The sequence below is a fragment of the Podarcis bocagei genome, assembly GCF_964188305.1.
Source record: "Podarcis bocagei genome assembly, chromosome: 4".
Lineage (NCBI taxonomy): Eukaryota > Metazoa > Chordata > Lepidosauria > Squamata > Lacertidae > Podarcis > Podarcis bocagei.
Window position 1 is genome coordinate 13,852,207 of NC_138128.1, and position 13,202 is coordinate 13,865,408.

A 13,202-nucleotide genomic window follows, 5' to 3' on the forward strand; every position below is an offset into this window, starting at 1 on the left:
GATAACATGAGAATATGTACATTTGGAAGCCTAATGAGAAAAACGTCAATCTTTCAGTCCCACAAACAAAAAAAAAGCAAACCCAGCAATGCCACTTTACGTGCAATTCAAAAGTATATCTACTAGAACCGCAGGACTGAATTGATTAAATCAACTAGGCTGATTGATTAAAAATGATAAGACTAAAAATATGTGCTGAATTAATCAGTTGACGGATTCTAAAAAAAATAATCTGTCGTTTTCTTGTCTGTGTCACTTCCACTTCATAGAATAATAGAGTTGGAGGATCCAACCCTCTGCAAAACAGGGATATGAAATTGTCCCATGCAGGGATCAAACCTGCAACCTTGCCATTATCAGCACCATGCTCTAACCAACTGAGCTATCCAGGCTGTCTTTCATTCATTCAAAACATTTTGAACCCTTCCTTCATCAACACATGATATCAGAGTGTGGCAAAAATAATAATTATTTAAAAAGCAACAACAACCAGAACATGTTGTCAAGACAAGCACAAATAAAAGGAGCAAGTCTAAACCAAACTGAAAAAGCTAAACAACCAGCTATCGGCCAAAGTAACAGAGGCTGGAATCCAAATGTCATCACTATTTTATGCTGGGCTTTTAAGAGTAGAGGCAGGATTAAGCAGAGGCATTCCTCAACTTAACCAGCTCAGCCTCCTGATTGCAACACTGCCAGTGCAGAACTCTCCTACATATGTAAGGGGACCTACATACAAACTGAGACATGCTTCTCCACCCACAGAGGCCCAGGACCCTCTCATGAACTGTATTTTTGTATATATGGAAGGCCCTTTCCTCCCTCAATTATGCTAGACCCTCCAAGTGTCCCCATTTAGGGACAGTCCCAGATTTACAGAAGCTGTCCCAGTTTCTGATTTGATCCTGGAATGTCCCACTTTTCCTTAGGACACTCCTATTTTATCAGAGAAATGTGTGAGGATATGGTAAAGATAAAGGTAAAGGGACCCCTGACCATTAGGTCCAGTCGTGACCAACTCTGGAGTTGCGGTGCTCATCTCACTTTATTGGCCAAGGGAGCCGGCGTACAACTTCTGGGTCATGTGGCCAGCATGACTAAGCCGCTACTGGTGAACCAGAGCAGTGCACGGAAACGCCGTTTACCTTCCCGCTGGAGCGATACCTTTTTATCTACTTGCACTTTGACGTGCTTTCGAACTGCTAGGTTGGCAGCAGCTGGGACCGAGCAACGGGAGCTCACCCCGTCGCGGGGATTCGAACCGCCGACCTTCTGATTGGCAAGTCCTAGGCTCTGTGGTTTAACCCACAGCGCCACCCACGTCCCTTGAGGATATGTTAGGACATCCCTATTTTCATCAGAGAAATGAAGCAAGAGTGAAGAGGCAGGAAAACTATGTTGAAGCTGTGATTCTAAACTCCCTTACTAGTTAAGTCGTAGAAAACACAGTGGGAATTACTTCTGAGTAAGTATGTATGCAACCATGCTGTAGTCATGGTTTGCCTGGTGCAGATGTAATACATAGCTATGGTTTGATGATTCATGGTTGGTAACAATTCAAAAATTATCCTGGTTTTGGTATTCTTCCATAATGCTTGCTTATGGAAACTAAACCATGAGCAGCTTTATGATTTCTTCTCCTCCTCCAATACATCTTACTTGTAGCCTCTTCCTTTGCAGAAGGGATCCTGACTGAAAGGCCAATGAAGATCTCTGTAAACCTCACAATTTATCTGATGCCAAAAGGAGCAGGTCCAGTTCATCACACATTTATGTCATCAACTAAATAGCTGGAAGTAAATTTGGCATTAAGATGATAAACATGGTTATTAGAGAAGAAGAGCAATTCCTTCAGCCGTCAGTTCCCCAGTGCTAATTAATCTCCGATTTGTCATAAAGACTCCTTTTTTTAAAAAAAAAAAAGGATCTGAGTATCTCATGAATCAGCACATTTTGAACTTGCTGAGCATTTCACAGCCAGTGCTATATGACAGAAGATAAGGTCAAGTAGTAAAGTGAATTAAATGTTATCTTTTCTCCTTGGAGACTCTGATATAAACTATCTGGCAGAGAAATGACTCAACAAACTCCCAAGCAGTTTTTTTGATTCACTTCCCTTACAGATACTATATATTGGAAGGGGGGGGGGGGAGAGAAACCAACTTATAACTGAACGCTGCCGAAAATAAGCGACACAAACAACTTCTGAACAGAGAAAGCTTGACTGCCTTAGAAATAAAAGACATGCTTAGGAAATTAGGGTGTGTGTGTGTGTGTGTGTGTGTGTGTGTGTGTGTATAGCAGTGCTGTTCTAGGACAGACAAAGGTTGCTAGCTTTATGGGGAAGGCTTATCGTAACACAAGCACAATAACCTGAGAAGGAATGCCATAAGTGACGTATTACTAGTAAAGATGTTATTCTAACCTAATCTAAAAGATTATGTGAAGCTATACTTGGAAATTAAAGGGACGCTAAACCACAGAGCCTAGGACTTGCCAATCAGGTCGGCGGTTTCGAATCCCCGCGACGGGGTGAGCTCCCGTTGCTCGGCCCCTGCTCCTGCCAACCTAGCAGTTCGAAAGCACGTCAAAGTGCAAGTAGATAAATAGGTACCACTCTGTCGGGAAGGTAAACGGCATTTCCGTACGCTGCTCTGGTTCGCCAGAAGTGGCTTAGTCGTGCTCACCACATGACCCAGAAGTTGTACGCCAGCTCCCTTGGCCAATAAAGCGAGATGAGTGCTGGAACCCCAGAGTCAGTCACGACTGGACCTAATGGACCTAATGGTCAGAGGTCCCTTTACCTTTTTATACTTGGAAACTATGCTAGTACTTTACAGATCCCCAACATAGCTCAGTTGGTTAGAGCATGGTGTTGATAACGCCAAGGTTGCAGATTTGATCCCCATAAGGGACAGCTGCATATTTGGGTTGGACTAAATGATCCACAGTTTCCCTTCCTGAATCTATGGACTGTTCTTTGAATCCCACATCAACCTATAAAATGGCCCAGACTGCAATGATTAACTTAGATACAGGAATTAAAAATGTTGAGATTTGTAAGTATGTTTCCATCTTTGTTTTCCAGAACAGAAGCAGGACAGCAGATATTCTCACAAGGAACCTGTTAGAAATAGTCATAGTGACATTTATGATTTCTCAATGCTGCAGTCCTATGACACTGGACTTTTTGGATTGCTGTATCTGAAGGCGGTGGAAGAGGTTCGTACCCTCAGAGATGGAGGCCATACCTTCATCAACATGGCCCTCTACTTAATGATGATAGAGTTCTGATGTTGGCAGAAGCAAAAAAAGGAGTCTGCCACTAAGGCATGGTTTTGAAGCATCCCTAAGGGACGCGGGTGGCGCTGTGGGTAAAACCTCAGCGCCTAGGACTTACCAATTGCATGGTCGGTGGTTCGAACCCCCGCGGCGGGGTGCGCTCCTGCTGCTTGGTCCCAGCGCCTGCCAACCTAGCAGTTCGAAAGCACCCCCGGGTGCAAGTAGATAAATAGGGACCGCTTACCAGCGGGAAGGTAAACGGCGTTTCGTGTGCTGCGCTGGCTCGCCAGATGCAGCTTGTCACGCTGGCCACGTGACCTAGAAGTGTCTGTGGACAGCGCTGGCTCCCGGCCTCTAGAGTGAGATGAGCGCACAACCCTAGAGTCTGTCAAGACTGGCCCGTACGGGCAGGGGTACCTTTACTTTACCTTTGAAGCATCCCTAGATTGCCCTCTTCTATGACTCCCGGAGAATGGTACCACATATGCTACCTACACAGGTGAGATGGTTCAAGGAGGACCCCCAATGGGATGGAAACTCAGTAGCCCCCCCCCCCAAAAAAAACTTGGTTTAGAAAAGAAAACAATGATACTTGGCAAAAGGATTTATCAACTTCACTTAAGTTCAGATAACACTCCTGGCTAAAACTGCAGATATCATGGAAGTTGCAAATACTATCAACCTACTGAATCAATAGATCACATCGCTGCAGGTAGCCTAACACTGTGAAATCTCCATAATTAGAGAAGCACAACCATATGACAACTGATGTTTTATAGCCAATTGACCAGACAATGGGCAGATCTACACTTGTGGTTTATAATGTTAATAATCCGTTATTAGAATGTGGCACCAGAAGGTGCTGCAGAGCAGCGAACCACCAACAAAGGGAAACTGCGTTAAATGTTATGGAACGTTATATCTCGTATCATTCTAATAACGTTTAAAAGGTCAATGTAGGTCCAGACAATGTGATTTTGAAACTGCATGCCCTCACTGTAAATACACAGCAGATTTCTAAGCAACTGATTTGAGTTGGCAAACCAATGAAAACCGCTAAGAGAAAAGATTGGAATATGCTTGTACTTCTCTCTAAATATTCCCAGTTCTGTATCCCAAGCATGTGTTAGGCTGCAGGTTGTCGCTATAGGCTGAAGCCACAGCCTCCATCTTTACTGTGGGTGTTTGTGGGCCTGACTGGCATCTCCATGATGCAGGGGGTGGTGTTGAGGAGTTTAAGCCCATATTTCTCCTTCTGCCTTATCTGGCTCCCTCCTTCTCTCATAGTGTGGCTGATGTGGTTACTTTGAGGTTGAGCCTATAGCTGTTTTGCTGACCCCCCCCCCCCCCGCTCCATTTCTGTGTCTTATTTCAGATCTTGGCTGGGGGAATATCAGCATCCTGACTCAGTGCTGATTTGGAACATAGATCTGATGTGTGCATGTGTCCACCCACCCCCTGTCATTCCAAAGGAGAAGTACATTTGCATGCATATTCCTGCTTTGAAGAGCTAGCCGTTTTCAATGCAAATCCCCAATAAATGAATGAATTCTGTACCTGAATGTTAGCACACATGGACCTCTGCTGCAATGAAAGACTAAGGGAACCTGTCTGGTGTAGACCTCAGCCATGCTCCTTACTGTGTAACCTTGCCTCAGCCCCAATCACCATCTCGCAACGATTTTTGTTAGAATATAATGTAAGGTTCCTGGGAAGCAGCCGCTGGATGCAAATGTAAATCATTCCTAGTCTAGTCCAAGCTTCTATCTTCTTATTGATGAAACACTTTGAAAACCAAGCATTCATATGAAATGTCTGGAGGGCTTAATCTCTGTAACTTTCTCCTTGAACAGCACATTGCACAGTACAGTAATCAGTGCATTGTTACCTTTGCATCCTATTCAGGACCTAGATAATACACACCAATACACACTGATTGCTATTTCATTATGTCTGGCATTTAACGGAGGACTGCAGCATAAGAGGAACACAACAGGCTGCTGAAGACACGTCAAATTCTAGCAATGATTACTGACCTTTCATGTACATAATGAGTTTGGATTCAAATCATTTAGATACATAGCACAGTTTTCAGAGCCATAAACAATATTTGAGACCTAGATTGTTCCTATTCAAAACAAAGTCTTTCGCTCACCCACCACCTTTGAACTTGAAAATGAGAGTGTTTTCTTTGGCTAGTAGAGCAACTCAGAGTAAATTTAGCTGCAAAATCCAACGTTTCTGCTATTTTATAATTGCCTCTGTGGACTGAACACAATGGGCACAATCCAGCTGTACTGTTTAGGCAGTGACCATTTTTGTTGTTGTTTAGTCGTTTAGTCGTGTCCAACTCTTCATGACCCCATGGACCAGAGCATGCCAGGCACTCCTGTCTTCCACTGCCTCCCGCAGTTTGGTCAGACTCATGTTTGTAGCTTCGAGAACACTGTCCAAGCATCTCGTCCTCTGTCGTCCCCTTCTCCTTGTGCCCTCCATCTTTCCCAACATCAGGGTCTTTTCCAGGGAGTCTTCTCTTCTCATGAGGTGGCCAAAGTATTGGAGTCTCAGCTTCAGGATCTGTCCTTCCAGTGAGCACTCAGGGCTGATTTCCTTCAGAATGGAGAGGTTTGATCTTCTTGCAGTCCATGGGACTCTCAAGAGTCTCCTCCAGCACCATAATTCAAAAGCATCAATTCTTCGGCGATCAGCCTTCTTTATGGTCCAGCTCTCTTCATGGATCACTGCCTTGCCATGGCGAAGGAGCTTGAATAACTCAGAGAAGCTATGAGCTATGCCGTGCAGGGCCACCCAAGATGGACAGGTCATAGTGGAGAGTTTTGACCAAATGTGATCCACCTGGAGCAGGAACCGGCAAGCCACTCCAATATCCCTGCCAAGAAAACTCCATGGACAAAGACAACAAGCGACTATTTTAGGAGTGTCCAATTGATTCTCAGTCACTGACAACCGGGTCCTTTTGGACCTGGAAGAGGGCAGAATGGGAGTGGGTCAGGGCAAAACGAGGCAGGGTACATTTATGGGTGCTCCACCAACGTGTGGGGGGGGGGCTGGGAATGGAAGTCCCCCATACACTGCCTGTTCCTTTAAGTCCTACTGATGTTGATGGAAAGGTTCAGCGCTTGTTCAAGGTTGCAACCTTATACCTGCTTACCCGAGAGTAAGATACATGGAAATAAATGAGTATACATGTCTTGCCCTGTAAATTTCTCCCACTGAAATCAAAGTGACTTCAAGGTGTTTAAAGATGGATGAACCAGGCAGGGCGGGCCTTCTTGGTAGTGGTGCCTGCCCTATGGAATGCCCTCTCATCACATGCCGAAGAGATAAGCAATTATATGACTTTCCATAGACAGCTGAAGGCAGTCCTGTGTTGGAAAGTTTTTAACGCCTGGTGTTTCTATTGTGTTTTTATATTCTGTTGGAAGCTGCCCAGAATGGCTGCGGCAACAAGTAATAAATAAAACACGCTAACAATAACAGCAGCAGCACAATCTATCCCGTTCCCAAACAGTACTTGCATATAAGTTGATCACAATGGAAAATTGTCTGCAAGAATTCAAGCATTTTTGAAAAATTACTGGGAATATAACAATGCAATCTATCCTAATAAGAAGTTCATGCATATTTATCAGCAATTGCTAAAGTTAGTTGGATAATGCATTCTGGAGGCCTAATCTACTTGACTCACATTGCAATGGTGACTAACACTTAATCTAACACTTTATATCAATTCATATTTCCCCCCTTCAAAACTAAGGCCTATATATATTTAAACGCACACACACATACAGTTGCTGTCTGCTGCTCTCCTGTATCAGAAAAGTTCCCAACTCCCAGTTTCATTTCCAGGTCAATTCAAAGTGAGTGTTCTTTCCTTCAAAGCCCTAAATGTCTTGGGACTGGATATCTAATGTAGGGATGTAGGACCTGAATAGTGTTGCATTCCATTTCCCATCAGCCTGAGATGGCATAGCCTATGTTTAGGCATGATGGGAGTTATAGTTCAACAACATCTGAAAGACCACAGGTTCATCTTCCCTAATCTAAATGAATGTCTTGGTCTATGCCAAGTCTCCAGTAGAAACTCTGCTCTGGATTGGGTTGGATGTGAGTAGAGGGCCTACTTGGTGGTGATGGCAAGTTCAGGAATTCATTTTTTAAGATTACTCTGCGATGCCTGGTTAATTTTCTCACTTTCTGGCATTTCATCAGAGAACTCTAGGGATTTGGATTGATTTACCTGCTGCTACCATTGCAATGTTACTAATGCCTTGATTACTTTTTAGAAAGTATTGGATTTTGAAATATGGTTTTACACAACTATCAGGGTCCCTTTTAGGAATGGAAAGTTCAATTTCCTCTCGAATTCACATGTTCATCTATGATAAACCAGCTCCGAAACTTAGCTACCAAAGTGAGTGTTTTGAGCAGCAAGTCATAGTTATGACTGCTTCGCACGTAAACAAAAGTAATGATAGTTGTTTTTTTTTGGTGAAGTCTGCCTTGTTTATTCCAGCTTTGATTGTTAGAGATATAATTTTCCAGTTCTAGTTTTTCTTCTATGTCTGCTTTTCCTGGCTGAATTTGTTCTGCTCTGCTGCTTAAATGGTTTTGGTTGGCTGTCCTGGACAACAGTACTTTTGTTTTAAATTGTTTTTTTATCTCCAGTTCACTCTATTGCTCAGTTCAATTCAGGTTTATTAACAGTCCACAGAGAGCAAATATTTGATTCTATACGATGAAGGGAAAACTCTAAAATACTATCTGTCAGTTTTGGCTCCAGTTTCTCATATTCCTAGTCTTCGGTTTGCTACATTTCCACTTGAAGTGTCTGTGTGTTGTTTGTTTGTTTTAAGTGCCCGCTAATATTCAATATTAGCATTTTTGTGTGCAATTTTGCCTAATAAACACACCTGTGTATTTAATTCAGCCAAATTTGCAGTGAAGGCTACTCAACTTAGACAAAGCCATGTGACCTCCATTGAGACCTTCAGACTCTGCTTTTTTATGTATATTTATTGTACAGGTCAAATTTTTATCTTTACGTATGTTTTTAATGTATTATTTATGTCCATAAGTTTCTGTTTGGCATTATATTGCCTTAATAACAAATCTGAATTTGAGATATACAAATTTTGGCAAGCATTTCCCCAATATAATATTTTTTTATGTTATCTTTTGCTAATAGACACATTTTTAGGTACAATTTCCCTAATATACGTGTTTGGGAGGAGGGGGGAATTGGAAAACTATATCACAAAATTCAGAGAAGTTTGAATTTTGAAGGATAGCTACATTTCAGCTTGGCTGTTGTTTTGGGAAATGCAAGTTAGGGAGGTTTGTATGAAAATGTAAAACAAACCCAATTTCTCCCCATCTCTATAAAATACAATTGACTTCCTAGGAGCCTCCACAGGGCTTAATCTGGCACTGATACTACCCAAACTATCCAAGGCCCTAGGGTTATCATGAATTATTATTATTATTATTATTATTATTATTATTATTATTATTATTAATACCACCTTTATTGTCATTGTACAACCTGTGTACAATGAAATTAAACAAGCCTCCCTCCCCCCAAAAAACAATCAATCTCATTGCACTCTGTGTGCTTATCGAACAACACACCACCTCGCAAGTCAATTTTGCTATGTTATTTTCCGTTCAACAGCCTAACAGCCCACGGATAGAAGCTATTTTTTAGCCTGTTGGTACAGCTGATTATACTTCTATATCACCTGCCCAAGGGCAGAAGATTAAAGAGGTGATGGCCAGAGTGTGAGTCATCCCTGAGAATTTTTCTCGCTCTCCTAAGGCAATGATCCCTTGCTATGTCATCTAGCGGACTCAAGGGACAGCCAATGCTATCATATGCTGTGTTCACCACCCTCTGTAGAGACTTTCTGTCCGTGGCTGTCAAGCCAACATACCACACTGTGATTGTGCTGGTCCCGGGGGGGGGGGGGAGGTACTAATACCGTAGCCGAAGTTCAGTCCAGAGTCACTAGCAAGGTAGATGAACACTAGATTCCTCCGGTTCACTCTCAGACTCTCAGACTCGGAATCCCAGGCCATCACAGTGATACAATATGAGAGGACTACTTTCTATTGTGGACCGGTAAAAGGAGTTGATCCATTGTTGTTTAACATTATTCTTTCGCAAGAATACTCATTGTCTGTAATGACGTTGTAGATATATTAGGTAGTATCCGAGTAGCTCGTTTAGTCAGCGCAAGGATTTCCATTTGTGCAACAGATCTTCTTCCTCTCCTTTCCTGTGTGCCCCCTGAGCCCTCACCAAATCTGCTCTAGGGTGTTGCGGGGGGGGGGACCAGAAAGGATTTAGAAAGAAAGGGCCAATGACACCATGTTATGATGCTGTCGTTTTCCCAGGAGCACCTTTGCTTTTCGTTCCAAAGCTGACCAACCATGAAGGACTGCAAAAATCTCCCCCTTGCCTCCCCTCTCCTGGAATCAATGGAAACCGTCAGGCTGAATGCCAGCAGTGGTGATACTTTCTGGATTCCCCCAGAGTTCTCAACTGGCTATTCCTTTTTGTGCTATATTCCTTTCCATTACAGTACTGAGTTTCAGTGGCTGAGACACCCACAGTGTATCAATGCAGCTGGAAGCCTCAGATTTTGGAGAAAGTCCAACAGAGCTGGTAAGATCCCAAAAGCTCGAGGTTAGACAGGCAATGTGTTATGCTGAGCTTCACCTCAGGGCATGTCTGAATCTCCAACAGGACAAGTAATGATGTCTGAGATTGAGACTGAGATTTCTGATCTCAGATCACATGACAATAGGAGACAGCCATCTCCAGCTACTACTGCTCTCAGTTCATTTCATTTCATTTTTTTTCTATGGCTCTGGCTCTTTGCCCTTTCCCTCCTTGTAATATCTGCTGCTGCAAACTTTGTAAAATGATGCCACAGGAGACTGAAGTGTGGAGCACACAGATTTTGCTTAACACTGTGCAACTCTTAGTACGGCTGCTGTAAAGCAGCATCTGTCAGAGGTTGCAGTTCTCTGCAAACTGTCTTCGGGAAAATCAGGGTTCTAAAGGACATGGCTACCTGCCTAAGTTTCCAGAAAAGCACCCTGTTGCATAGATTTCCCCAGCCTGGAGTGAAACAGGAATGATGCCAGAGACACTAACAATCAGATGATTGTCAGGGCTTGTAAACAGGAGGGCTGGTCTGACTCAATATAAAGTAGCTCCAGTTACAGTGGTACCTCAGGTTAAGTACTTAATTCGTTCCGGAGGTCCGTTCTTAACCTGAAACTGTTCTTAACCTGAAGCACCACTTTAGCTAATGGGGCCTCCTGCTGCCGCCGCGCCGCCGGAGCCCGATTTCTGTTCTTATCCTGAAGCAAAGTTCTTAACCTGAAGCACTATTTCTGGGTTAGCGGAGTCTGTAACCTGAAGCGTATGTAACCTGAGGTACCACTGTATCTGACTCTCAGGCTAACTGGACCTAATGCCACATGCCACAATATAGACAGGTTCAAGCATTCAACTGAAAGCACCCAACAGCAGGGGTGCTCAAACAAGGCCCGCCTCCAACATCCCTGTGCACACTAGAGCCAGCTTTCCTATAAATGAGCAGGAAAAGTTCTGGAGGGAGACTTTTGTTCATATTTGCTTGAACATGAATACTGCCCTCTATGCAATCAGGGTCTTAATTTTATCACGGTTCCCAGTTACACAGGCAGTTCTAGGTGAGTTCAAGCAAACCTGAGTAAAATCTCCATGCAGACCTTCCCTGTTCAATGCAGGGGCGTCAGGGACTCAGAGCAGCTGAAGGTGGGATGAACAGGTGAGGCCAATATTTGTCAAAGGGCTTTCATTGGGACAGAACTTGGATGCCCCCACACTTGCTTTTAAACATTGCATGTTCAGGAGAATGTGTGAAAAGAGTTCAGTTGATATCTAATATAACATGTACAGTGGTACCTCGGGTTACAGACGCTTCAGGTTACAGACACTTCAGGTTACAGACTCCACTAACCCATAAATAGACTCCACTAACCCATAAATAGTACCTTGGGTTAAGAACTTTGCTTCAGAAATTGCACGGCGGCGGCGCACTGGCAGCAGGAGGCCCCATTAATTAAAGTGGTACTTCAGGTTAAGAATGGTTTCAGGTTAACAATGGACCTCCGGAACGAATTAAGTTTGTAACCAGAGGTACCGCTGTATACAGTGAAGCCTCGGGTTATGTTGCCTTCGGCTTACGTCACCCTCGGCTTGCAACCAGCGCAAACCCGGAAGTACTGGAATGGGTTACTTCCGGGTTCACACCATTCACACACACGCAGAAGCGCTAAATCGTGCAGCATGCGTGCGCAGACATGACGCTTTGGGTTGCATCATTTTCGGGTTGCGGCTGGGCCTCCGGAATGGATCCCCACTGTAACCTGAGGTTCCACTGTACTCAGAAGCAAGTCACATTGTGTTCAAATGGGTTAAAAGGTAAAAAGTTAAAAGATCCCTGGATGGTTAAGTCCAGTCAAAGGCAACTAGGGGGTTGCGGCGCTCATCTTGCTTTCAGGGAGCCGGCGTTTGTCTGCAGACAGCTTTCCAGGTCATGTGGCCAGCATGACTAAACTGCTTCTGATGCAACTGAACACTGTGACAGAAACTAGAGTGCACAGAAACACTGTTTACCTAATTGCACTGGCGTGCTTTCAAACTGCTAGGTTGGCAGAGCAACGGGAGCTCACCCCATCATGAGGATTCGAACTGCTGACTTGTGGATCAGCAAGCCCAAGAGGCTAAGTGGTTTAGACCACAGCACCACCTGTTTACACCCAGGTCAGTGTTCACAGGTATTATAATCCATCCCCCCAAGCTTGTGTTTTAAACCAGCCGTAAATGGGTTTATCTTATCTTCTTCACTCTTAGCTGTTTTCCTAAAACAAATGAAGCACAGTATGCACCAAACTTTTTTCAGCATCCACCTTGTCATCAAACTGAAATGTGTTAAACATATATTTTGCCTTTGCAAAAAGAGAAAGAGAAAAGGAGCTAGCCAGTCACACTGCGTCATAATCATGTGAGGAAAACTGGGAACAGAACACAGGTAATGAAAATAAAGCCAAAAATCGCAGGAGTGGTTGCTGCAAAGAACCAATTAAATACAACTTTAGGTGAGCGAGTCACAACAAGGTGTCATCATAATCGTTGCAATTTGAACACCAGAAAAAGGAACAATTAATTAGGGTAAAATTGCATTCTCGCCACAGCTTACCTTATACAGCAAAGGCAAACGTCCTAGCTTTAGAAGCGCAATTTTCCTGGAGACATTTGCAGTATTTTGGATCCTGAGCAAATCTTCTGCAGTCCCGTACTGCACATCAAAGACTTCAGCCTGTATAAACAGAAATAGATGCTATTTATTAGTGTATTCTTTCTCAACACGTTGAGGATCGGACAGATGGTAGCTACCAAGAGGCAATTCACAAGCAGTATAGGGTGGCAATCATGTTATTACACAGTGACAATCACATTTGCTGTTTGATTTACATGTGGCTAAACACGCCTACATGGTATCTGCACTAGTCCGTAGGTGTTTGCAAACACAAATATTTCATTTGTATGTGCTACATTTATATAAATATAGACAAAGAGCCTAAATATAGACAAAGAGCCAAAAAGTAATGTGTGTAGCAGCCTTCAGTGAGAAGCAGTGGTGTCATTAACCACAGACTTGGGGTGAGCAAAATCTTGGGTGCCACCCTGCCCTTAGCAGCAAGGACACTCATGTTCACTAGTGCCTGTCTGCTGCCTTGGATTATACAGTCATACCTCGGGTTACAGACGCTTCAGCTTGCGTTTTTTCGGGTTACGGACCCGCCAAAACCTGGAAGTACCGGATCGGGTTACTTCCAGG

General features: G+C 43.6%; 1 protein-coding gene across 5 annotated transcripts in view; it reads right to left on the reverse strand.

The window, feature by feature from the left end:
- Positions 1-13,202, reverse strand: part of NAALADL2 (N-acetylated alpha-linked acidic dipeptidase like 2) — a 659,014-nt gene that overhangs the window by 320,730 nt on the left and 325,082 nt on the right. For all 5 annotated transcript variants that reach the window (XM_081190167.1, XM_081190168.1, XM_081190169.1 and 2 more), the window contains one exon: positions 12,561-12,680. In XM_081190167.1, the coding sequence (XP_081046293.1) occupies positions 12,561-12,680 (120 nt within the window). The remainder of the gene's footprint in view (positions 1-12,560; positions 12,681-13,202) is intronic.